Consider the following 25,559-nt stretch of genomic DNA (forward strand, 5'->3'; position numbering starts at 1 on the left):
AATGTGGCTGCTGCTGAGTTCTGCTTGCAAGCTTCCCTTTGGCAGCTGTGGGAAACAGAACACTGGGTGAGGGAGGTGGGCCTCATCCGGGCTTTTTGCCTTCTGAAACACTGGTGGGCCTCCTACCCTTAACTGCCACCAGTTGGACAAGCTTGCCAGGAAATGGCCAGCAGTGCAGTGCAATGGTTAGAGTGTCAGGCAAGGGCCTGAGCGAAGGGCATTGGAAAGCCCTGCGGAGCCGTCAACTCCTCGGAGGGAAAGGTTGCGGACACCCCACGGCATTTCTGCCGCCGATGCGGACGGCGTTATTCTGGCACCACCAGAAAAATTACGCGCTGCTTTTCCCTCGAAGGAAAAAAGCACCCCCAGAGCAGCACCCTTGGGTGCTTCTCCCTCCCTCGGCTCAGCAGGGAGTCCCGGGGGCTGAGCTGCGTCACTGCCGCCGTCACAGTAGCCCAAAGTCCGCTGGCGGGGGCGCTGGGCGCTTGGAAGTCCCGGGCCAGCCAGGCCGCCTTGGCCCGCCGCTCGCTGCTCTCTGCGCTCCCGAGTCGCCCCGGCGGAGAGGCAGGCGGGCGGGCGGGCAGGAGGCGGAGCGGCGCGGCGCGGCGCCTCCCCGTTGGCCGCGGCTGCCCCGGAGAGGAGGCGAGGCGAGGCGAGGCGCGCGGCGGCGGCGGCTGGGACTCCGGGGACGGGGCACCGCGCGGCCACCGCTCGTTGGCTCCATGGAGGCTCCGCCGGAGCGGAGGGCGCCTGCGCCGGCCGCCGCTGCCGAGCCCGTGTACCGGCTGGCGGGGGCGCTGGGCTCGGAGCTGCAGCGGCTGTCGGGCCTCTTCGGGCCGGGCGCCGTGGCCGGGCTGGTGCCGCAGGTGGTGCGCCTGCTGGAGCTCCTGGAAGCGCTGGCTGCCGGCGGGCCGGAGCGGGCCGAGGGGCCGGGCCGGGGCCGGCAGCTGCAGGAGGCTGGCGAGCCCTCGCCGGGCCCGACGCGGGACTTGGCGCAGGTGGGCGGCGAGGCCGAGCTCGGGAGCGGGAGGGTGGCTCTCTGCACGCGCTCGAGGGCTGGATCCTGGCACTGTCCGAGTGGAAACGGGAGGGGGAGAGGGAGCGTAGCTGGGCGCCAAAGCGCACGTTGGGGAGGCCGGGAGAGGAGCCGGCTGGTGCGCCTGCATCTGCTGGGAACAGCAAACCTTCCCTAGACCCTACTGCACTGGACGCACCAGCCGGCAGACGCCGTCTAAAAAGGCACCTTTGGGGGTTCCTTGGGGGTCCGTGCTCCCTTCTCAGATCGGCTCAGCAGCTGTGTGCAGGACTTTCCACTAGGGCCTCTCTGTGTGCGCCCAGTTTTAGATCCTCAGAAGGCCAAGGCTGGTTTTGTGCCCCTGGGAAGAAGGGGGGGGGGGCGATTGCTAGGTCACAGCTGCCTCCCTGTCCTCTGCCTGAAGTGGCTCTGCCTGAGTCCAGTTGCCAAGAGGTTTCCTAATAAGACCACCTTTGCCAACCTGCTAGCCGGTGGTGCCTGATGAGAGGTGCCGTTCAAAATGTCTAGAGGGCACTAGGCTGGCACAGACTGTCCTCAAACAGCTCCCAGGACCAGCTGCTGCCAGCTGCCCACAGAGTGCCAATTTGCCTCCATCTCTCCCCACATGCCCCTGAGCCCTCCCTGGTCCAGCTTCCTTTCCTTCCTCTTCCTCAGGCTCTGGAGCTGCGCCTGGCTGAGGCCCAGGAGAGAGAGCGCCTCCTGCAGAGCCACCTGGCCCACGCTGAAGCAGAGAACCAGCGCCTCTTGGCCCAGCTGGCAGGCACCCAGTCCCAGGAAGGTGAGATGCACGGGAGGCGGGCTGGGGGGAGGGGACTGCACCAGCCACGCGGCTCAGGTGCCTTAGCACTTGGCACTTGGACTGACGTGGGGTTGTTGTGCCTGGCCTGGGGGAATCTCCCAGGGTGGAGCAGAAACTCGCCTGCCTCGTGACTGGTGTAAATGCAAACCATGTGGCTGTGGGAGACGGTGCTGCCAGCTGGTTAATGACTTGCTGCGTGCTGCCTGCCCGGGAGTGCCCAAGACAGTGTCCTCTTTAATGGCTTCCTCGTGTGCACCTTGTTTCTCTTTTGCTTTCTGCTCCTTTGGCTTGCCAGGGCGTGGAGGAAACCAGAGCGAGGAGACAGGCGGGAGGGGCCTCCCCCAAGCAAGAACAAGCAACTATAGTGCAAGTAACTGGGAGAGATCTGATTTTTCCTCTCCTGCATTGCAGGAGGTTGGACTAGATGACCCTTGGGGTGCCTTCCACCTTTATGATTCTGTGATTCTAGGAATGCCACACTTTTCTGTGACATTTCCTCAGCATTCAGTTGCATTCCCTCCCTCCCTCCCTTAACCTGGCCTGCTTTACTTAATGTGTGAAATGCAGTTGTCTGAATGTTGTGGTTGGTCTGGTTGGCATCTGTCTGTCTTGAGAGACAATGGAGTGTGCCCCTACTACTTTTATTAGCAGCACCAAAGTGAGTTCCCTGGAGTGCAAGCCTGCGCAGTATGTCTAAAGGTCCTGGGCTGCTCAGATATCAAGGACACCCCCCCCCCCGAGGTGGTCCAAAGGAAAGCAGTTTGGCACCAGCTTGGCGGCAGGAGTTGCTGGAAGGAGGAGTACAAGGTGCCATCCGATCATCTTAGTGACTCCACTCTGGATTTGTGTAGGGTTTACTTAGCCATTTCTTCTCCCGAAGATCTCCCACAAGGCAGTAGAGGTTTAGGATCACGGTTTTCACTGAGGGTTTGAGGCCCACTGGATGCCCTCACTTGCTTTAGCTGGCCAGTAGTGGGCAGTAAGGTAAAGGTAAAGGGACCCCTGACCATTAGGTCCAGTCGTGACCAACTCTGGGGTTGCGGTGCTCATCTCGCTTCATTGGCCGAGGGAGCAGGCGTACAGCTTCCAGGTCATGTGGCCGGCATGACTAAGCCACTTCTGGAAAACCAGAGCAGCACATGGAAACACCGTTTACCTTCCCACCAGAGCGGTACCTATTTATCTACTTGCACTTGCACTTGCTTTCGAATTGCTAGGTGGGCAGGAGCTGGGACCGAGCAACATGAGCTCACCCTGTCGCAGGGATTCGAACTGCCGACCTTCTGATCAGCAAGCCCTAGGCTCTGTGGTTTAACCCACAGCGCCACCTGTGTCCCTTCAGAAGTGCAGGGTCCTGTCATTATAATCATAGCCATGCCCCCTTCTATGATTACACAACATTCTAAGATAATGCAATAACCTTATAATTTGCAACCCTGGACCTCTACAGCTCTGGGTGTGGGTGGCTATTGGCTAGTGCCTGTGACGTTGCTAGGGAGGAACAGGACTTCTGACTCTTGTGCCTCAGCACTCTTCTGAGTTTTTAAACTGTTGCTTTGAGTTTAGAACAAGGGAGGGGAATTTAGACCCAGGTGCCGAATGCAGCTTTCCAGGCCTTTGCCTCTGGCCCTCAGGCCACAGCCTAGCCTCATCCCCACCATCCTCGAAGGAATGTCTCCTTGAGCTGTGACATCTCTCTTGCTTGACTGGTTGGAGAGGATGTGTTGATGCCTTTGCCCTCTGTGTGGCTGGAATGCAGCCCTGTACAAAAGAGTGGGAGTTGTATCTGTGTTGCTCCGCCCACTTTAGCCCCTGGCTCCGCCCACCACTGGCCTGTGGACCCTGGAAGGTTGTCTGTGAAGGAATGTGGCCCCCAGGCTGAAAAAGCTTCCTTCAGAGGCTGGACGCTCTCTCCCCTCAGGGTAAATGAGCCCAGAAGTCCCTGCAGGAAACTTGAAGTCAAGGCCCAGATGAGAGGGTAGGTGCAGAGGAGAGGAACAGCAACAGGGCGCTTCTGTCTTCTCCTTTGCAGCCTGCACTTTCCCCCTCCCTCCCTCTCTCCCTCCCTCTCTCCTTGTCTTGTTTTTGAAAAAGAGAAAACCCTTGACATTCAGCTGGTCCACGAAAAGGCGTTGGCTTGGCTGCCGCTGGACTGTGTGCTTTGAGCAGCAACTTGGGCTGGGTGTCACGGCAGTAGGGAGGGTTGTGCATTTGTTCAACCATTTACTGTCCACGGTCACCCCCAGTTCCCCCAAGCAGTGCAGAGTTCAACAGGAGCAGCGTTTCCCAGGCTCGGCTTCCTCTGGAAGGAGGTCAACGAAGGCTTAGGGTGTTTTGTAACAGCTGGATGGATCTACAAACAGGGCAGGTTTTGTGGTGACGGAGGCACAGTCTCAAGCCAAATCTACTGCCCTGCATTGCATCTCTGGGGAGAGACAGGCACACCCCCCGTCAATGTTCTTATCAAGCAATAAGGAGAAGGAGATTCAGGGAACATTCAGGGCAGGATCAAAGGAAGTCCTTCGCACAGTGCAGAGTTACACTGTGGAACTCCTTCCTGCAGGAGGCAGTGAGGACCACCAATCTGGATAGTTTGAAAGAGCATTTTAAAAATCCATGGAGGAGGAGGAGGAGGAGGAAAGGGCTATTGACAGCTACGAACCACTATGGCTCTACTCTGCCTCTGCAGTCAGAGAGAGTTGCTGGAAGCCACAGAAAAGGGCTCTTGTGCTCCAATCCTGATTGCAGGTTTCCCATTGGAAGCACCTGGTCAGCCACTCTGAGCACAGGAAGCTGGACTTTAATGGCCCCTTTTGGCTCGATGCAGGAGGATTTTCTGATGTTCTTATCAAGTCCAAAGAGAGGCCAAGCCAACTCCTTCCAGTTTTGTCCCCATCCTCCTTCTCCTCCTTGTTGAGTCCTTGACTGAGGATGGAGAGGAGGAAGCGGACAGCCAAGACCACGCCTTGGGCTGGTTGTTCAGTAGCTGGGTGGGTGATGGATGGACGAGCCAGCTGAGGTTGGTGGAGCTGCCTCCCTTCATGGCCTGATGGCCTGACTTGGTCTAAGGCAGCTTCCTAGGGTGACGGCAGGGACCCCGGAAAGCCTCGCTTCCCTCAGATGAACCTACCTGGGTTCTGAGATCTTTGGGGAAGCCCTTTTCTCAGTCCCACCACCTTCAGAGGGGACCTTCTTGGTGGTGGCTGCTCTTGGAGATCTACGCAAGTGAGTTGAGCGCAGGGAGAACTTGCATTGGCCAAAAGTCTCCCTGATATTAATTTTACAAAAGGCCTGATTGCATTTTAATGGATATCTTTTTTGTGATTTTAGCTTTTTTGATTTTATCTGTGTGGTTGTTTCCATTTGTGGAAGCCGTCTTGAGTCCAGGGAAGAGGTGGGATATAATAAATAATAATAATAATAATAATAATAATAATAATAATAATAATAATAATAATCCCATGGGCCAATGCCAGGTCAGGAAGAGTGTCTGGGGCTAGTGAAGGCAACCCAGGACCCTGTCAGAGCTGGGGGTGGTGGGTGCTGTGACTGTCCGCCCAGGGGCGCCACTCAGCTCTCTCGTCCTTGTCCAGAAAGCACTCAGCGCAGAGAGAAAGAGGTGATGCTGCGCCTCAAGGAGGTGGTGGACAAGCAGCGGGACGAGATCCGTGCCCAGGCCCACGAGATCCTCTGCAAGGCCCGGGACACTGAGGCGGTAAGGGGATGTGAGGGTGGGGAGGCGCAGGGGCTGGCCTGGAGGGGACCGTCAGGCGCTCAGCGCCATTCCTGCGGCACGTGAGAGCAGCGCTGTGTCCTGCGTGCGAGGGCCCCTTTCCCCTTCCCCAGTGTGGGGCTGGCACTATGGGCCATGGGGTCATCTAGCCCCACCCCTGGCAAAGCAGTGCCTGTGTCCTCAGCTGCAGGAGCAGCTGAACCGCTTCATGACTGTCAACGAGGAGATTCGCCGCAAGCTGGCCATCGTCCAGGCCCAGCTGCAGAGCGCCCTGCAGAGGAAGGAGGAGCTGGAGAGCGCCCTGCTGGAGGCCCGCCAAGAAGTGGAGAGGCTGAGCGAGTCTGCGGGGGCAGCAAAAGAGGCCTTGAGGACTAGCGCCACGGTGAGAGGATGTAACCCAGAACCACGTCTTGACTTATAAAAATACTGGTATACCGCGGTTTGCAGTAATAGCCTTGCATTATGCCAGCCTGTGGCAACCTGGTGGTGCGCTCCATCAGCCCAGATGCCCAAAATATCTGGGTGGCACGAAGTTGGTGGTGGCTGCCCTCTGTGGACCCCCTCGATGGGCTCCAGAGAGGGTGGTCTGCGAGAGGCGTGAGGCCGGGCTAGTGGAATGGGGTCCTGACCTCTGCCCACCTTCTCCCAGGACCAGGAGGTGGCGCCTGGTGAGGAGCTTCCTGGCAGCGGCCAGGGCAGGAGGTCCTACTCCAAGGAAGAGCTGCAGCAGGTCCTGCAGGAGCGCAACGAGCTCAAGACCAGCCTGTTCCTGGTGCAAGAGGAGCTGGCCTATTACCAGCGGTCAGTTTATTCCTGCCTTTGCAGGGGGTTGGACTGGATGACCCCTTGGGTCCCTCCCAACTCTGCATTTCTATGATCCTACAGTGGGTGCGAGGAGGGGGGAGCCAGCTGGTCCTACTGGCCAGTTGCTCTTGGACGACCGAATCCCAAAGCAGAGGGATGTGCAGTTTTATCCAAGAGTCGGGTTCCTGTAGGTTAAGAAGCAGGGACCCTGTGGCCATCCAGGTCTTGTGGGGAGAGTGTTGTTGTTGCCCCCTGGTCCTGCCGGCTGCTGGGCTCCCCATGGGGGCATCTGGTTGGCTACTGTGAGGAGAGGCGGCTGGGCTAAATGGACTCTCTTTGGCCTGATCCAGCCGCTGGGCTCTTCTTGATTCCCATCAAGCCTGACTGCTGGCTGTGGGAGCTCAAGACCATCTGGAAGGACATGGATGTTTGGAACACTGTTGGATGTCGTAAAAATGACTTAGCGACTTACAAATTCAACAGAAATGCTAAATCAATAATATCAGTCATTGCAGATAGTAGCCATGGATGGCCTGAGACTGTGAACTTGTCTAATCCCCTTTTAAAGTCATCTAGGTTGGTGGCCATCACTGCCTCCTGCAGAAGGGAGTTCCACAGTTTAACAAGGAGCCATGCAAAGCAGTCCTTCCTTTTCCCTGTCCCGATTCCTCCCGCTTCCAACGTCTGTGTTCCCGAGCCCTGGAGATCCCTGGGCGGGAGGGTGGCGCAGGCCCTTCTGTCTCCCTTTGGTGGGAAGAGTCGATTTCCTTCCTTCCAAGGCTCTCCTGAGATCCTCCTGCCTCTCTTCACTCCCACAGGGAGTTGCTGAATGATGAGCGGATTCCCAGCCTCCTCCTGGACGCCGTGAAATCCACCATCAAGAAGCAGCGCAGGAAGATCCGGGCCAAGATGCTGGGCACAGCAGAGGAGCCCCTGAGCAGGTGAGTCTCCTGCTTCCACTGCCTGGGGAATATTTGCAGGGCCGGCATGTGTCTGGCCGACCTGGGACTCTGGCAGGAAGAGCCGGTGGCTGAGGAAGCTCCTGGTCCCGGGTCACTGGGGATGCCCTGGGACAGGCCTGGCTGGGACTGACTTTCGGGGACTGAGAGCGTCTCGCTGAGCAGGGCACTCTATCCTTCACTTCCTCACAGATGGCTCACCTTGGTCCTCCGGTTTCTGTTGAACTCCAACTCCCAGCAGCTCAATGGTCAGGGATGATGGGAGTTGCAGTCCAACATCAACCAGAGTAGTAGTAGTAGTAGTTAGTAGTAGTAGTAGTAGTAGTAGTAACAATAATAATATATTATTTCTAACCCGCCCATCTGGCTGGGTTTCCCCAGCCTCAAGCTCCCAGCCTCTGTGGTACACATTATTATTGTCGTCAATTAAATTTATATCCCACCCTTCTTTAAAAAACAACCCCATTGCCCTGGCTAAAAGGTCCTTCTGCTGGTGTCACTGAATTGCAGAGTTGGGAGGGGACCCAAAGGATCTAGCAGCACAGGAATTGGTTGTGCTCAGGCGACAGAGCGCTTCTTCAACCTGCTTTGGCTCTGCAAACGTCCAGTTCCAGTTTGTGCTCGGGTCCCACTGGCCAAAGACCTGATGGGCTGACCTTTCTCTTCCCAGCGACCAAGAGGAGGAGGGCGTGTGGCTGGGGTCCCCCATGGGCTCGGACTGTGTGGACAGCCGCCTCCCCGAGTCCAAGATCCGGAGCTTGTAAGTGGAGCCCCATTGGCAGAGGGGTGGCTGCTGTGGCTGGAGTGAGAGGGAGGGGCACCCGTCTCTGGAAGAGCAGCCGGGCAGGAGGACAGCTTGCACAGAGAGAGCAAACCGACCCCAGCCAGTCCAAGCCTGCAGAGCCTTCAGGAGGAGGAGGAGGAGGAGGAGAGCTGCTGGGCGGCAGACAGCGATCTTAAATTCAGAATTAAACAGGTTTAATTTGAAGGCAGCCTCCAGTATAATCAGCCTGAGTGAAGCTGGATCACAGTGGCTGGAGAAGAGTCAGGAGCCTGCAAAGGATGATTTTGCATTTACAAACCTTTCAAGCCTGGTGCCTTCCAGCTGTTTTGGACCCTAGCTCCCCCCGGCCCTGGCACTGTGGGGCTAGGCTGACGGGGAGGTGCAGCCCAAAACATCTGGAGGGAATCTGTTCTGAGTTCTCATAGATGGCTTAATCATGCTACAACCTTAGCAGTTTCATACTGCACCTGCTTTAAAAAAAAAAACACAAAGATTTTTTTATATATCACACTTTTCTCCTCCTGGGAGCACAATGAGGAATGCATGGTTCTCTGCTCCCCTTTTATTCCCACAACAACACCGGAGGGTGAGGCTCTCTGGCTGCTAGTCGTAATGGGCAGCACAAGCAGGCAGGGCCTCTGAATACCCATGGCTGGGAATTGCAAGTGGGGAGAATAGCTGTTGCCTTCAGGTCCTGCTTGTGAGCAGAGGAGGCCGGACTAGATGGGTGCCCTCTGGCCTCACCCGGCTGCTGTGGGCTCCTGGGATGTTTCTTAGGGGGTGAGAGGCGCCCTCCTTCCCATATGACCTCAGCTGGGGGAATGGGCTGGACATCCGGCATTTCTGCCTCCAAACTCTCACCCAACCAATCAGTCTATTATTTATATCTATCATGTTTCTTTTTCTGCATGAGAACTTGGAGTGGTTTCACAGCATAAAAATAGAAATTAACATGTACAGCAAAGCACACAAGAAAGAAATTAAAAAACGCAAAATTTCAGCCAGCAATCACAAACTCTAATAATCCAGTAAATGGTAGAAGTGAAATTAATCGAAGGTGCAAAAACTCCACTCAAAAGCGAATGTCCTGGTTCTTCTGTGGGGCATTTTTTCTCGGCCTCTGCCAAACTCCACTTCTCTTTCTCTTTCTCATTCTTCTCTCTCTCTGCCTGCAGTTTTGGCCTCTGGTATCGTGGGAGCAGCAAAAGCAGCTCGCCAGAAGACTGCCCTGGAGCCTGGGAGATAGTTGACCCTCAAGATGTGGGTCCTGAGGAGGAGGAGGAGCAGGGAGGGAGGGAGGCCTCCTGCAGCTTCAGCCCCCCAAGTGGACCCTCGCCCTTCCCTTGAGCCAGACGCTGCTGGTTGAACCCACAACAGCGCCCTGTCCGGGCTGACCCCACAACGATGGCAGGCTCACAGAGGTCGCTGCTCCAGCCTTGGAGAGGGAGGGAGAGAGGCAGCCTCGCAGAAGGCTCCTCTCGTGGGACTCTGCAGAGTCCTGCCCGGCACCCGCTTGAACCCAGGCCTGCAGCACAGCCACTCAGAGGTGTCTCTGGCAGTGGTCTGCTGGTGCTGAGGGGAGGGGCGCAGAGGTTTTTCATTCTTGCATGGTGTGCTCTGCTTGGCAGGGGGAGCAAGCTGCCCATTTGGAGAAGATGTGTGTGTGCACTGATATAACTGAATTGCAGAGCTGGGGGAATGTGAACCTGCTTTTCCCGTCAGCTTTGCTGGGGGGCTGATTTTGCCTGGGCTCCTTCAAGGGCTCCCCCCCCCCCCGCTGATGTGTGAATGGCAGAAGCGTTGCTTTGAACACACTTGAACCAGGAATCTCACGTAGGAAAGTGCCCTTAGATGAAGCACGCCTCAAAATCTTCCTGACTCCGTGAAGCACAGTTTGAAACCTAAAGCAAAAAGTGGAATCCCTCCTCCATCCACCTCTTTCCTCCGTATAATTTGCACACGTTTGGGGAATGTGATTTGTTTTTGTGAGAGATGGGTTTATATTGCACAAGAAGATCCTCAAGGTAGTTAACAAACATTGCAGTTAAAATGTCAGCCTTTGAAAGCGAATAAAGCAGGAGCCAGTAAAAGACTGAGACATGCGGGGGGGGGCGGGGGGAGTGGGCCCACATCAACCTGTTAAAGGTCAGGAGAATCCCATGGTGTCGATTAAAGTTGTGTTAGCCCCAGCCGGGGGGATTTATTATGGCACAACTGGGGTGCCACCTGCACCCCCAGGAAAAAGGGCCTGCTCTCCATTGGCCACCCAAAGCCTGCGCTCTGATGCAAATCTGAATGAAGGGGGTGGAGGTACAAAGGGTGAGAACCTGAAGGGGGGCTGGAAGTCCTTGCATATATTTTTACAAGAGGTGATCTGAGTTCTCAGTTAGTCAAGAATCTGGTCTATGCATTAGGAACAGGCCCTCCCTCCAGGTGCAATGATTGGCAGAGGGGGCCCTCAGAGGTTTGGGGGGGTGGCGGCTGCCAGGGGTAGCGATCCCTGAGCTGGGGGGCTCCCTCCCAGCAGAGGTGTGCCTGGCACCTTCACTGGACAGTGCTGCAGGTGCATTTCTTCACCCTTGGATTCTTTGGACATTTTGGAGATGTGTATTTTTAGGACCCACCTTATTTCTGTGATGGAAAGTTGTTTTAAACTGTATTTTTATAATAGATATAGAGATAGATAGATAGATAGATAGATAGATAGATAGATAGATAGATAGAAAGATAGATGGTGTTTTAATTTTTGCAGCCTGCCTTGGGACCTTAGGATGATGGGTGGGTTAATTAATTTATCATATCATATCATATAGGAAGCTGACTTGGACTGGATCAGACCATTGGTCCATCTAGCTCAGTCCATTGGTGAAATGCAGAAGATGAGTGAAGGGCTGGTGGGGGCATTGCAGAAAGTGTGTGTGTCTGTGTGTTTTGGGGGGATCCTCACACTGTCACCAGGATTCCCTCCAAATTTAGGGTGCCTCCAAATGACTTATTTATGGAGCGTCCTTTCTGATTTCCTTGCCCCAACCCTATACGGAGAATGCATTCTGCCTACTCTTTATTTAACCATTAGAATCATTTCATTGTAGAGCTGGAAGGGACCCAAAGTGTCCTCAATTCCAGCTCCCTGCAATGCAGGAATTGCAGCTAAATTCTGATTAATTAATTCTGGTTTGTGGTGTGGTGATTTGACAATGAGCAGGAGGGATAATAATAATAATAATAATAATAATAATAATAATAATAATAATATAAAGCATATATTGGGGATTTGAATGTATTGAAGCTATTATAAGTGTTTATTTTACTTATAGATTCAGTTTCATTTTTGTGTTTTTATTTCTGTAATTTTGTGTAAAATCAACAAAGTTTTGTTTTAATAATAATAATAAAAGACAATGAGCTTCCCTCCTGATCTGCCTGGCGGGTATTGTCTGTTAATCATTTGTTCATCCCACATCACAATTCTCTATTGATTTCCAAATTACAATAAGTCAATTTAAACAACAACAACAACAACAACGTCAATTGCAGCAGAGTGCTTTCATACCTGATAACTGTGTAAACCTACATTTGTGCTTTGATCTGCCTCACAAAATACTGACCGTCTGGAGGGAAACCCTTGTTGCAAGGGAGGATGTGCGTGGCTGTAATGCCTTCTCATGCCCAATCTAATGTTTATAAACCAGCGGAAGGGTTACCTGTCAATGGTGGCACAACACACCTTAGCCAAAGCAGGGTAAGGTTGCCGAGTGATTATGAAACCATCTGTGAAATGCATGTGTTTTTGGCTTTGTGCATACAATAAAACCAATTTAGTTTGACAGCTGCTGCTAGTTGAATCAATGAGCATGGAGCAGAACATTTCCCCCTTTTCTAAGAAAGGCTGGGATTTGAGAGCATTCATAGAATAAGCACATCCCACCATTCTCCTGGAGCCCACCTCTGACTCTGCTTTTGACCTATAAAACCTTCAACAGCTCAGGACCGCAAGACCTCAAGGACCGCCTCTCCCCAGATGAAGCAATCCAGACACTGCCATCACCACCTGAGGCCCTTCGTGTGCCACCTCTGTGAGAGGTCGGGGGGGGGGCGGCAACATGAGAATGAATGGGCCTTTTCTGTGGTGGCTCCCCGCTTGTGGGATGCTCTCCCCAGGGAGGTTCCACCTGGTGCCTTCATTACAGATCTTCAGGTGCCCAGTGAAAACATTCCTCTTCTCCCAGGCCTTTGACTAATTAAACAACCTATGAAACAGTGTGTGTGTGTGTGTGTGTTGGGGTGTATTTTTGAGTTTTTCTATTGTAAACTGCCCTGTGATCTTTGGATGAAGAGTGGCATAGAAATGTAACAAACAAATGCATGGAATGAAAGAAACCCAAACCCCTACAATTCACAGATTTTCCTGGAAAGAGGTGTTGACGGGTGGGCCGGTTTTAGCTCTGCAACGCAGAAAAGCCTGGGAGACAGACTCTGGCCGGACGCGAGTCCTCAAGCAGCAAAGGTGGCGGCGGCGGCAGGGGGGCTGTCTCTGCGCAAAGCATCCATTGGAGCAGGAAAAAGGTGTTTCCTGTTAATCTGCTGACATGAAGCTCTGCTAAAGGCGAGGGAACGGACAGGAAAGACCCTACAGCGGCCTTGACTCCCCTCTTCCTTGTGGGACTTTGGGTTGTGCCAGTTCCTTAGATGCATCCATGGAGCCCCCTCCTAGAGCCTGTCCTGAGGGCTGGGAGGAAGGCTGAGACTCAAAGAAGCACCGTTCTGGAGTCACCACTCAAAAATCACAGCCACCCTTGAGAAGGTTTCTGGACCACCAGACACACTGGGGGAAGGAGATGCCTCCCTTCCCTCGACCCCAAGAAGCAGCTTGCCCTGATCTTCCTCCCGCATTCGGCTAAAGATAGCCAGGGGCACATGTGTGTCCGTTCCTTTGCTGGTCTTGCCCTCTGTGCCCCTCCACCCACCTACCAGTTTGCTTCCTCAGGAAAACCCAAGGAGGAAATGGGCGGGAGAGTGTCGCTGGCTGCAGAAGCAGCGCAGGAAGGAGGCGGCCCAGGAGTGGTGGCCACGGCAGCCGACCAGGCAGAGAGTCTTTCTAGCCGGACTCCCTAAGGAGGGTGATGGAGCGCTGGGCCCTGCCGCTCTTCCTCTGCCTCCAGGCGCTGGGCTTGGGGGACGGGAGTAGCAGCCCTGACCTGGACCCCAGTGGGAGAAACGTCTGCAGGTCCAGCAGGTAGGAGAGCCCCCCCCCCCCCGCGCGCGGTGGAGGGTCCCTCGCTTCCAGGCTGGGAAAGTCAGGCGAGCCCCAGTCCATCTTGCTTAGCATGGCCTTCTCTGAGTGGCTGTGGCTCTCCAGGATCCAGGCAGAGAAGGGCCTTCCCCCCATCACTGCCCACCTGGAGGTGCCACGGGGGTGCCTGGACCTGGGACTGACCTTCTGCATGCAAAGCATGCCTCCATAGTATAGGGAGTTGCCATCTACCAAGTTGGACCTTTGGTCCATCTAGCCTAGTATTGGCAGCTCTGACTGGCAGCGGCTCCTCAGGGTCTCAGGCTACTCGCTGGGTTTCCCCCATCACTGGTCCCCTTTTAAAAGCAGGATGCCTTAAGGCAGGCGTAGTCAACCTTTTTATACCTACCGCCCACTAATGCATATTTCTTCATGGTAAAATTTCCTTACCGCCCACCAGGGCTCAATGGAAGGAGGGTTCTGCTTGTGCCATAGAACCCCCGACTGCCCACCTAGAATCCTGAAAGGCCCACTAGTGGGCGGTAGGGACCAGGGGGGCAACCACTGCCTTAAGGGATCAGACCTGCATCCTCCTGCTCTGCCGCTGAGCTACAACCCTTCCCTTGTAGATGAAATTCTGCTCCTCAGGGTTGTGTGGAAAGGGACTGGATTGAGAGGATACAGCCTTGGGCTTACCCAGCTTGCTATTGCCTACACTGACTAGCAGCTGTTCTCTGTTGCTTCGCACACGGTCTCCCATCCTTTCCTGGAGAGGCTTCCAGGGCCTGATCCTGGGGCCTGAGTCTTCTGCATGCGGAGCAGATGCTCTGTGTCCCTGAGCTGTGGGGTGGGGGCAGAGAGTGTGGGCCCCATGCCGTGCCCTCTGCTTGAGGCGCATTTCCCACTTCTGAATCTCTCCCCCACCCCCACTATTGTGTTTTCAGTTTCCTGCCATTCATACTGAAGTCTATTTAAGTTCAGGACTGCTCTGTTCAAAGCCCAAGGAGGCAGAAAGAAAACCACTTCTCTACTATGGGCACATTCATTCAGGGGCCGTGAGCCTGTGTGCCCCCCCCCTTCCCCAGATGAGGAGGAGGCTTCTGCTCCCATCCTCATCCCTGACCATTGACCCTGCTGGCCTGCTAGGACTGAGTTGGAAGGCAACAACAGTCCCCCCCCCCATTTAAGGGTCACCCGCAGAGCCAGCAAGGGACCTCTTGCAAAGCTTCCCCTGCCAATTGATAGCTAAACTCAAAGTGGAGGGAGTGGAGCCCCCTTGGGTGACATGTTCTGTAATAAAGAATCATGGAACTGTAGAGCTGGGAGGGACACCCAAGGGTCATCTAGTCCCACCCGCTGCAATACAGGCTCAAGGCAGGCTCCGTTTCCTTACTGGGCTCAGTAGGCCAAAGTGACCAGTCTGGAAACAGAGAAAGCTGAAAAGTGAACTTCAAAGACAAAAGGTGGGGGGAAGAGGCAGGCCTGTTCTTACTGGCTGTGGGAGTTGTTAATAATAATAATAATAATAATAATAATAATAATAATAATAACAACAACAACTGGGTGGCTTCCAGTTTATATGAAAACGTAATAAAACATTACACATTAAAAAGCTGCCTTCTACAGTAATGGTTACAAATGTCTCCTTGACATCTGCAGGGAGGGTGTCCCACAGGGCGGGTGCCACTACCGAGAAGCCCTCAGAGCTGGATCTCAGTGGAGACGCTCCTTTGCATAATAGATGGCGCCATCAAACTGCGGCTCTTCCTGGGTACTTTTGCCAGCGGAGGGTGGTGCTGCTGGGGAGGGGGGGGACCAGAGAGTGGGGGGCCCCTTCATTGCTGCTTTGGGCACCTCTCACCTCTACAATTCTATGATGCTATGACTCTCCAAACTGCAGCCCAGCAGGGTGCCTTTTTGTTTGCTGTTTGTCTGTTTTTCTGTCCCCCCCCCCAACCCCCGCTGCCAGCCACCCGCCAGTCTTCACCTGCTGCCCAGGATGGAAACAGGAGGGCCAGGAGTGCCCAGCTGGTGAGCATGCCCACCTTTCCCTTTCCCTTTCGGTTCTCATTGCCCGAGAAATTATGAGGGCTTGTCTGAATGCCTCCTTCTGTCTCCTTCATGCTGGGGCCAGCACTCTGCACAGGAGCAGACGCCTGCCGGGAGGGTGAAGTCTGTGTCCGCCCGGGTGTTTGCCGCTGCCGGCCTGGATTCTTTGGGGCCAACTGCATTGCACGTGAGTCCTGGCTTCAGGGTGAGGTGAGGTGGGGGGGGCACAGGCAGACAGAGTGGGAGAGGGCTGGGAGATTCTTAAGGGACAGACAGACGAACCATCTGGTCCAGGAGGGCAAATGGGGCTCTGCCCCAACCACCTCAGCCAACCCCCACCTGCCTGCCTTCTGACTGGGAAACAGTCCAGGGGTGGGCTGTGCCTCTCATTGGCTCTCTGGCGCCACCTACTGCTGGGCTCCCTGCCTTTAGCTCAATGGGGCCCCCACACAGTGGACAAGTGCAGGCAGAACTGCGCTAGACAGAAGAATGGCTTGAAATCAGGCAGCTTCCAAGTTCCCATGTCAACCCTTCATTCAGAAGCACAAGGACTAGAACCCTCTTTTATTTTTATGGGGAGAGAAGACACTGCTCTGTGGCAGAGGGAAGAGCTCTGGCCTGAAACCCTGGAGAGCTGCTTCTTCACCACCTGCCCTTCCCTTCCAGGCTGCCCCGACCAGTACTGGGGTCCGGACTGCAAAGAGAGCTGCGCTTGCCACCCCAACGGGAAGTGTGACCCGGCCAACGGAGAGTGCCGCTGCCACCCTGGGTGGTGGGGCCCCCTCTGCCAGTCCGTGTGCCCGTGTGGCCCCAGAGGCCGCTGCGACCCCCTCACCGGGGTCTGCCATTGCGAGCCAGGCTGGTGGGCGCCCGACTGCAGGCGCCAGTGCCCTTGCAACCTCTCTGGCTCCCGCTGCGACCCCGTGACGGGCCGCTGCCTCTGCCACCGCGGCTGGTGGGGCAGGAGGTGCTCCTCGCTCTGCAGCTGCCATGGCTCCCCCTGCGCCCAGGAGACCGGCCGGTGCGAATGCCGCACGGGGCAGTGGGGGGCAGCCTGCCAGGCCAGCTGCCAGTGCCTGCACGGGACCTGTGCCCCCCAGGACGGGCGGTGCACCTGCCACGCCGGCTACCAGGGCGACAGCTGCAGGGAGCCCTGCCCTGCTGGGAAATACGGGCTTCAGTGCATGCAAAGGTAAGCTGGCCGAAAGCTGCCGTGATATATGCAAATATTTCTAGGAATACATGCAAGCTGGGGGTTTGTGGCTAGGGCTGAGACTGGCCCCACACAACCCCAGCCGTGTGTCTGGGGGGCAGGGTTGGGGAGCCCTGCTCCTGGGCCCCCGCTTCCTCTCTTCCGCATCCTGCCTCTCCCCACAGCTGCGGCCACTGCCAGGACCTCAAGGCCTGCTTTCCCGTGGACGGATCGTGCCCGGCCTGTGACCCAGGCTGGAACGGGACCCACTGCAAGCAGCCATGCCCACCGGGGCACCATGGGGAGAACTGTGCCCTGCTTTGCCCTCCTGGCTGCCGGGAAGGAGAGAGCTGCCACCCAGAGACGGGGGAATGCCGGAGCTGCAAAGCAGGACTCACAGGTGCCAGGTGGGAGCATGGGGGGGCCGCTCAGGTGGGGGAAGTGGTCTTGACCTGCCTGGAGTGGGGGGAGGGCAGCTGGGGAAGGAGAGGGGCTCCTTGGGGCTTGTGCTGCAGCCCCTGCTGAAGGACAAGGGGGGAGGGCAAGCCAGTGCGGTGGAAGCTGCTCAGAGGGGCCACCCCTGCAATCCCCCCCATCCTCACAGGCTCTGGTGCCACCTCCTCCTCGGCTCCCTGCCTCCCCCCCTACCAGGCCCAATGGGCACCAGCTGCCACTAGTTTGTGGGTGGGTGCCTTAGATGCCCTTGGAAACGGAACCCGGGACCTTCTGCATACCACGTCAGCTGTCCTGCTGCTGAGCCGCGGCCCCTTGCCTGCCTCCTTCCCTGCAGGTGTGAGCTCTCCTGCCCAGAGGGCTTCTTTGGAGATGGATGCCGGTTTGTCTGCCCAGACTGCTTCAACGGGAGCTGCGACCCGGCCTCTGGGGCCTGCGTGTGCCAGGCTGGGTTCTGGGGTACCAGGTAAAGTGGGGGGGGGGTTGTGGAGCAGTCGGGGTGAGGAGGAAGAGATGTGGGCTTCCCCCTCCCAGCCTTGCTCCTCTCTCTCCCTTTGCAGCTGCAACTGGACCTGCCCTGCAGGGTCTCACGGCCCCAACTGCTCAGAGCCCTGCCAGTGCGGAGGTGGCCTGTGTCACCCTGTGACTGGGGACTGCCAGTGGGGTAAGTCACTAAGGGCACAAAGGGAGCCCAGAAGCAGCAGCTGAGTCAGGCCAAAAGGGGACCCCATCAAAGACGGTATCCTGCTTTCTTGTTCCCCAAATATCCTAAAGAACCCAGGAATCTAGGTGGACGGCCTCTGGACCTGGAGGCTCCATAAGAACATAATAAGCACCCTCTTCTCACAATGGAAATGGTTTAAATTTGCAGAAAAGTGGACGTTCTTTCTTACTAAACCACCCCCCTTCTAAGACTCTATATCCAAAATGACCTTTAGACCAAGCAGGCATGACGGCCTCAGTACCAAGTCACCCCACTTGATATCCAGCTTGAGGAAGGGTTCTGGTGGGGTTCAACAGCCTGCTCCCTAATTTGTGATGTTTTAGTTGCTCTTAATAATAAAGGGACTTCTGGGTTTTTTCAGTGGCAATTTGACCCTTTGCCTTGCATGCAAATGTCATGTATCTCTGCCACTGAACCTGAGGAGAGCCAGGATCTCGATGGACCAGGCCAAAAGGGGCCAATCAGACGGCTGCAAGGCAGGACTGAGCGTGGCAGAGAGACACTCTCCCCAGCTGCAATTACAGTACAAGCAACTGGCCTCTGATAAGGGGAGATAGAACATAGAATCACAGAACTGTAGTTGGAAGGGACCCTGAGGATCCTCTTGTCCAGGGGTCAGCAAACTTTTTCAGCAGGGGGCCGGTCCACTATCCCTCAGACCTTGTGGGGGGCCGGACTATATTTTGGGGAAAAATATGAATGAATTCCTATGCCCCACAAATAAGCCAGAGATGCATTTTAAATAAAAGGACACATTCTACTCATGTAAAAACATGCTGATTCCCGGACTGTCCGCGGGCCGGATTTAGAAGGCAATTGGGCCACATCTGGACCCCAGGCCTTAGTTTGGGGACCCATGCTCTTGTCCAACCCCCTGCAATGCAGGACTAGGCAGCTGTCCCCTGCAGGGATCCAGCCTGTAACCTTGGTGTTTTCAGCGCCACACTCTTAACAACTGAGCATACAGGACCATGCTTAGCTTCTACTGTATATTTTGCAGGCAGAGGATTGGCAAATGGTGCACCAGGATATGGCCCCTCATGTCCCTTGGGCTGAGCACCAAGAAAAGCAGCGCTGCCGATGCATCCACTGAGCAAGGCAGCCGGGGGTGGTGGTGGCGGCTTTGAGTGTTGGACTGGGACCTGTGAGAGGCCAGGGTTCAAATCCCCACCCAGCCATCATGATGCTCACTGGAGGGGCCTTGATCCAGTTGCCACCCCTCTCAGCCAACCTTACAGGATTGTTGTGAAAATAAAAGAGGGAGGGTGGAGGAGAACCACATGGGACACTTTGAGCTCCTTGGAGGAAAGGGTGTGTGTGTGTTTTATATAGGCCCCCCCTGCTTTCCAGCACGGCCAGGCCTTGCTTCTGTGATCATCTAGGAGCTGCTGGGGTGGAGGGGGGGCTTCTTCCCTTGCTCTGACTGCTCTGTCTCCCCCAAAAGGGCAGAACCAAGCAGCCCTCTTAGCAGGAATCCTGACCCCTTTGATTCTCCTCGTCCTCCTCTGTATGTGTTGCTGCTGCTGCTGCTGCTGTGAGTCCACCCCAATGGAAACCAGGTACTGATATCAGGCTGTGGGAAGAACCCCGACACTCTGTTTAGCAACAGCCATGTGCCAGCTGCTGTACACAGCCTCTGCTTGGGGTGCTGACACCGTCTGGCAACGGAAATTGCGTGTGTGTGTGTGTGTGTGTGTGGTGGAGTGGAGTGGGGGGGGAGCAGTCTTGAGAAACAGTTAAGCCAGCCTCGTACTTAGAATCCTAATGTGGACTAGAAACATGCTTTCTTTTTTTTCAAAGGAAGGCCTAGAGCACTTGAGCAAAGGGTCCCAGTGTCACCTCCAGCTTAAAAGGTCCAGGTGGCCGGCGAAAAGACCCTTCTCTGCCAGGGATTCTGGAGAGCTGCCAGTCAGAGCAGGCAATACTCATCTTCTAGATGGCGTACTGTCTGTGCTTTAAGACAAGGACCACAGCTCAGTGGGGCAGAGCGCCTGCTGTGCATGCAGAAGGTTAAGTTCCAATGGCCCCTCCAAGCAGGGCTGAGAGAAGCCCTTGTATGATCCCTGGAGAGCCGCTGCTCCCATTAGAGATCCAGGGGAGATCTGCCACACTGATTTCTGATGTGCTGGCGGTATTCCACAAAGCATAAACTGTTGGAGGAGGATCTGGTCCTGTGAGCCAGAGCCTACGGACAGGCTGACCACCTCAGAGACTGAGAACTGGGTCAGAAACCGCACCTGGAGCTGGAAAAGGAACTGCTGAGTGTCTTCTCTCCAGCTGCACTCCCTGCCCCACAGCAGCAGGAGAGGGGGCCCCACCTGTGCATAGGAAACGGCGGGGGCGGGGGGTTCCCCCTTGCTTGTCATTTGCACAATGCCCAACCCCCTCCTTGTGTGAAATTGGCTCCCTCTCTTTGCTCCCTCCCCAGGTCAGCAGCTGTGGAGGGAGACCCCATCTCCCGCGTGAAGCATCACGTTCTGGGGACATTGGCCAACCTCAGCCCCACCTTGCCCTGCTTCTCCTTGGGGGGCTACAAGCTCCCACGTGTGACAGGTGAGATGCAGCCGGGGGCTGCTGCTGCCGCCTTGTGAACGGCTTCGTCCGGCTTCTTGGCCTCCTGGTGCCCCTTGGAAGTAAGAAAGGGTCACACGGCTCAGGGACAGGACAGCTGCTCTGCATGCAGAAGGTCCTGGGTTCAATCCCCGCCAGTGTAGCCAGGTGAGGATGAGGGGAACGTCCCCTGCCTGAAATCCTGGAGAGCAGCTGCCAGACAGCATTCTTCAACCTGGAGTCTCAAGAAGCTGCTGGACTACAAAACACATCATCCTTGGCTAAGCCACCTGTGGATGATGGGAGTTGTAGTCCCAACAGAGGCCCAAAGGTGAAGAGGATTGGTGCAGGCAATACTGAGCCAAGTGTATACTTAGTTGAAGGCAGCTTCAATCTATGGTTACACGCAACTTGACAGTGGAGAGCCCCCCCCCCACTTGCTGTCCTAAGAGCTGGGGCAGGTGCTCCTGAGCTGAGCTACTGCAGAGCAATGCCCCCCCCAAAGATCTGTGGGGCAACAAAGCCTGGGAAGGAGAATGGATGGATGCTGAGCAAAGGCCTGTGGTTTAGAGATCCAGGATTTGGGAACCTTCCTCTTTGTGCCTTGCTCTAAACTCTGGTTAATTTATTATTTCTTTCATAAAAATTTATATCCCGCTTCATTGTAAGAAGAGAAAAGCCTCAAAGAGGTTTACTAAAAGGATAAAACAATAAAATTATCAATACACAAAGCTAACAACTTGAATTGAAATCTTTCTAAAAAGTTGTAATAACGATAGACTAAAAACAGGTTAAAACTGGCACCAGCCTTTCTAATCATCTGGACAGGCGTTGCCTAAACAAAAATGCTTTTAGCAGGAGCCAGAAACAGTGCAGTGGAGGCACCTGCCTGACATCAAGAGGCAGGGAGTTCCAGAGGACCAAGTTGGGTGGGAGTTGTTAGTGGCGCCAGTTCTGCAGATCAAAACTCTTGCCCTCCCCCTCTCCTTCTTGGGGTTTCTTTCTCTCCCCCCCTCTTCCTCCCTCGCTTTGGGCAGTCTCCCACCATGACGCCGAGATCCCCTTCAACCCCAGCTTCATTGAGCCCCCGTCAGCCGCCTGGCCTTCGGACAGCTCCTTCTCCTCCTCCTTCGACACAGATGAGGACCATGAGGACCCAGCCTCTCCTGCCCAGGAAGGTAGGGCTGTGAGTGCTGCTCCCTTCTCCTCATTGGCCCCCCTAGAAGGCTGGTGAGGTGGGGGGGGCATAGTGTGGCACAGTTCAGTTGCCAAGACCCCAGCTACTGAGTCACATGCTCAGCCACAATGAAATGGTCTGTAGGAGTGGGTTGGAAACCTTTGTTGCCCCAGATGACGGGGACATTTAGATTTTTGAGGGAGGGGGCCACCCCTCTAAATCGCCTCCCTGACCCCCAGGTCGGCCCCCTCACTCACAGGCCGAAAGAAAAGGCACACAAACATTGATCTTACAAGGGATCTGGATAAAGGCTGGGATCTGGATAGAACCCACCCAGGGCTTTTTCAGCTGGAACTCACCAGAACTCAGTCCCAGCAGCACCTCTCAAGTGGGGGCAATTGCCATTCTAAGACATTCACAGTGATTTCCAGCACCTCTTTTTCTAGAAAAATAAAACTGCCTACACCCCTTTCTTTCAGCGGCCAGGACTAAACACCAGCCAGGATTCCCCCCGGAGGAGCCAGCCTTGAACTCGGAGCCCTTTGCCATCCCCCGCACCTCCAGCATTGCCAAGGCCAAGCGCCCCTCCGTCTCCTTTGCAGAAGGGACCCGGTTCATCTCCCAGAGCCCCAGAGGCTCCACGGAGGCCCTGAACCCCACCTGGAAGGCCAAGGCCCCCTGGGGCTCAGCCCGGGCCACCTCCTTGCAGCAGCCCCCAGCGGACCCTGCTGGGCAGGAGGGCCTCCCTGCGATGGGCGAGTCACCGGGGGGATGCTACGAGAACGTGGAGCCCGGTGGTAGGGAGGAAGGGAGCCACAGACCGTGCTCCTCCTCTTCCACGCAGAGGAGAAGCTCCGGGGGCCACAGGAAGCGGGGGAAGAGCTCCCGGCATGTGGCCCAAAGAGTGGAAGCCCTGGAGGCTGCCTCCAAAGCACAGGCCAAGAGCCCAGGCGTCACCACCATCTACGTGACCGTGGGCAAGGCGGGGAGCGAGGGGCCGGTGCAAGCTGTCCTGCAGCGGCTGGGGAGCCTGCAGAGGGCCAAGCAGCTGCCCAGGGAGGAGCTGCAGCAGCGGCCAAGGAGAAGGAGCCTGGAGGGCCTCCTCCAGAAGCCGCCACGGAGGAGAGTGCTGCTGGACTCCGAGGGGGATGCCGGGAGGCTGCTGCCCCAAGGGGGGACTGGCCAGGAGGCTGCCACCATGCTCTGTGCTGAAGCCAGCACCCCGGAGGAGGCGGCTGAGCCCCAGGGCTTTGCCAGGGGGCCAGGAGCTCCTGCTGGTGGAGAGAGTGGCGGCGGCAGCAGCGGCGGCAGCAGCAGCGAGTCACCCAGCAGCCACAGCCAGGCTGAGGTGGCGGCTGGAGGAGGCGGAGGCGGCCCCTTGCTGGAGAAGGAAGAGCAAGAGCCAAAGTATGAGAATGTCTCCGGGTGGTCTAGCTCTCCTTAGACACCTAGAACCTACCCCACGCCCAAGAACCTTCAGGGAAGCCACTTGGAGGAGAGCCAGCCACGGAAAAGGCCGGGAAAGGGCCCCGTGGCTCCACCTGATGCTCCTCTCCTGCTTCCAGCAGAACTCTGCCCCGTGGCAACTTGAACAAGGGGCCAGGAGAGTCCAAGGAGCCCCTCTTGGCTCAGACTGCTGGTTCTCAAGTCACAGCTTTTGAACGAACTTCTGCATATCTACTTGTCTGATTTAATTTGCAGGCATTGTATGGCTTTGTTGTATTGGGTTGCCGCCATGCGGTTTTATAACATTGAACTTTCTTTCTTGGGAAGCAGCCTTGCAGTCAATTTGGTGAAAGGCCGATTTAAAATAACAGAGATAAAAGGAGTGACACGTACATACGCAAACCCTTTCCATCCCTTGGCGCCAATCCCTGCTTTTTATCCTGAGTTCCTCACCGGCTTTAGAACCTAGCAACTGCTGGAAACTCCTCTGGGACCTTGCTCTCCAATATCACACACCTAAAGTGGCTGGGAAGCCCCTCCGGCTCACCTGCAGTCTCTTCAGTCATCCAGGAAATGCTTGGCTTTGCAAAGAGCCCCTGCACAGACATCCTTTATCCTCCTGAACTCTGAATTCTCCCAGAACTGACCTCTATGAAGCTGAGCCAAGTTTCTTCATGTCCTTAATACGCGGAGAATAGCGGATCTCTCCTGATTTCCCTGGTGGGGAATGTTTACGCTTCCCTGGCAGAATATTCTGAGCGTCATGGCGCCAGTTTTGGTGTGGATGCTCCACAGGGGATATACCTGGAATCAAAACCAGATTATTACTATTATTGAATAGTATTATATTATTTCCACTTAAAGAGATTTATTAGCTGCTCTGCAGCTGGAACCCTGACAGCAGCATACAAGAAGTCAAAAGCAAATGTAAAAACAGGATAGTATAATACACAGCCCAACAGTAAAACTGGGCAGTGATAAATGTTAGTCATAAAAATGTAAAACTAACAACTTTTAAAAGCCTGGGGTGAACAAACAGACATTTTATCAGCTGGTTCCAAGAGCAAAAGCAAAGTGGAGTGGGGGGGGGCAAGACTAAGAAGACCCTTTCTAAAGTCACTGCATGCCTTAAACCTGGGGGTGGGGAGTGGGGTCTCCAAAAGAGCCTCAGGCACAATAATTCTAATATCCATTTAAGTATCCTGGCCACCTAGGCTGATGGTGCTTTGAAATGCAAAAGCGGCACTTTGAGTTGCACTCACTCATGACTGGTTCAAGAGTCAGCACAATTGTGCAAAAGAGATGCTGTCATGCCCAGTCCCAGTTACAAAACACGGCTGCATTTTGCTCTAATTGTCAAGCACTCTCCCAAAATATTTCCAGAGCAAGGCTAACTGTGGCCACAAGGGGGTGCTGCTGCCACTGGCAACAGACCAGCCTCACCTGGCATAGGGTGCTCCAGATTAGGCACCTAATAGCACCCTCCACCCCCACAAAGTCTGCTAATCTGGGGGAGGGGAGTGCGACACCACCCAGATCACGCTGGACATCCCAGAGGAACCACCTGCCCACAGCACCACTGCCTTGGCTTCTGTGCTTTCTTTGGCAATCCCTCGTAGCCAAAGAAGATTGACTTCCATGAACATGGTCTTAACAGTGAGTCCGTAAGTGACTATGGAGGCCGATTCTGGATCCACATGTCCTTCCACAGTGGGGCATTGATTTCCGGGCGGGAGTTGATCATGGTGTGGATTTGCCAAGCGTGCCTTCCTCTTAGCACGTTTCTCCCTTGCGTCCTGAGATCGAGTGTCTTCAAAGCCCGTGATACCTTTGGTAGAGGCTGTTCTCCAATTGGACTGTTTGCAGGTCAGTATTTCCCAGTGATTGGTGTTTATACTATTTTAAAAGATTTGCCTCCAGAGAGTCTTTAGACCTCTTTTGTTGTCCACCGGTATTTCGCTTTCCATTCTTAAGTTGGGAATAGAGTAGTTGCTTTGGAAGACGATCGTCAGGCATCCAAAGAAGTTGATGTTGAAGAATCATTGCTTTGACACGAGTGATCTTTGTTTCTTCCAGTACACTGATATTAGATTATCTGTCTTCCCAGGTGATGTGTAAAAATTTTTTGAAGACACTGTAGATGGAATCTTTTGAGGAGTTGGAAATGGCGTTTATAAGTGGTCCATGTTTCACAAGTGTACAGTAAAGATGGTCGTACTAACATGTCGGGACAGTGCTGAGCATCATACATGAGCCTTGAAGGCAAGACCTTGTGCAGAGAGCCAGGCCTTTGGGGGATGGAGGTCAGCCTGCAAGTTGGCTGTGCAGAGACGCTTCACCCCAGAAACTCCTTGCAGGGCCCTGAGACTAAGATTGGAGGGCAGTTGGCCAATGAGGTTGGTTGACCTGTCACTGCAAAGGATGTTCCAGAGTGTCAAGCAAGGCCTTCACCCCCAATTCTTCCCATTTGTGCAAAGGGAAAAATTAAAGCAATAATGTATATGCCACCCATCTGACTGGGTTGTCCCAGCCTCTTTGAAATACTTCCTCCCACTTTTTCTCCTGGCTGCTGAACAGGCTGCCCATCTCTGCTCAAACTACCAGGAGTTTCCCGGCAGTC

At 55.0% G+C, this 25,559-nt stretch overlaps 2 protein-coding genes across 6 annotated transcripts; both read left to right on the forward strand.

Moving 5' to 3' along the window:
* The first annotated feature begins 401 nt into the window (after window positions 1-401).
* RILP (Rab interacting lysosomal protein) lies at window positions 402-11,533 on the forward strand. Of its 5 annotated transcripts, none has more exons than XM_088658154.1 (9): window positions 406-998; window positions 1,691-1,814; window positions 2,131-2,205; window positions 5,429-5,550; window positions 5,759-5,950; window positions 6,218-6,369; window positions 7,191-7,313; window positions 8,002-8,091; window positions 9,291-11,533. In XM_088658154.1, the coding sequence occupies exons 1-9, from the start codon at window positions 723-725 to the stop codon at window positions 9,460-9,462; spliced, it is 1,326 nt and encodes a 441-aa protein (XP_088514280.1). In that variant the 5' UTR covers window positions 406-722; the 3' UTR covers window positions 9,463-11,533. The 5 variants fall into 5 exon arrangements, with proteins under 5 accessions (XP_088514283.1, XP_088514280.1, XP_088514282.1 ...); XM_088658153.1 differs by having other exon boundaries at window positions 426-998; window positions 5,753-5,950; XM_088658157.1 differs by lacking the exon at window positions 8,002-8,091 and having other exon boundaries at window positions 402-998; window positions 5,753-5,950; window positions 9,291-9,607.
* A 1,600-nt stretch (window positions 11,534-13,133) lies between these two features.
* On the forward strand, window positions 13,134-23,959 carry SCARF1 (scavenger receptor class F member 1). Its single transcript, XM_088658152.1, has 11 exons — window positions 13,134-13,351; window positions 15,318-15,379; window positions 15,483-15,584; window positions 16,064-16,589; window positions 16,775-16,996; window positions 17,380-17,508; window positions 17,603-17,706; window positions 19,211-19,325; window positions 20,195-20,319; window positions 21,354-21,494; window positions 21,973-23,959. Exons 1-11 carry the CDS (start codon window positions 13,239-13,241, stop codon window positions 22,935-22,937), a joined length of 2,604 nt encoding a protein of 867 aa, XP_088514278.1. The 5' UTR covers window positions 13,134-13,238; the 3' UTR covers window positions 22,938-23,959.
* The last annotated feature ends 1,600 nt before the right edge of the window (window positions 23,960-25,559 follow it).

Source organism: Zootoca vivipara, chromosome 14 (assembly GCF_965207765.1).
Source record: "Zootoca vivipara chromosome 14, rZooViv2.hap1.1, whole genome shotgun sequence".
Lineage (NCBI taxonomy): Eukaryota > Metazoa > Chordata > Lepidosauria > Squamata > Lacertidae > Zootoca > Zootoca vivipara.

Bases quoted from the DNA above. Each gene is read 5' to 3' on its own strand.
- RILP (XM_088658153.1), top strand. From the start codon at position 723: ATGGAGGCTCCGCCGGAGCGGAGGGCGCCTGCGCCGGCCGCCGCTGCC. The intron at 999-1,690 runs GTGGGCGGCGAG...CCTCTTCCTCAG, and splicing joins CGACGCGGGACTTGGCGCAG to GCTCTGGAGCTGCGCCTGGC. The intron at 5,551-5,752 runs GTAAGGGGATGT...CTGTGTCCTCAG, and splicing joins AGGCCCGGGACACTGAGGCG to CTGCAGGAGCAGCTGAACCG.
- SCARF1 (XM_088658152.1), top strand. From the start codon at position 13,239: ATGGAGCGCTGGGCCCTGCCGCTCTTCCTCTGCCTCCAGGCGCTGGGC. The intron at 15,380-15,482 runs GTGAGCATGCCC...TGCTGGGGCCAG, and splicing joins GGGCCAGGAGTGCCCAGCTG to CACTCTGCACAGGAGCAGAC. The intron at 17,707-19,210 runs GTAAGTCACTAA...CTCCCCCAAAAG, and splicing joins GACTGGGGACTGCCAGTGGG to GGCAGAACCAAGCAGCCCTC.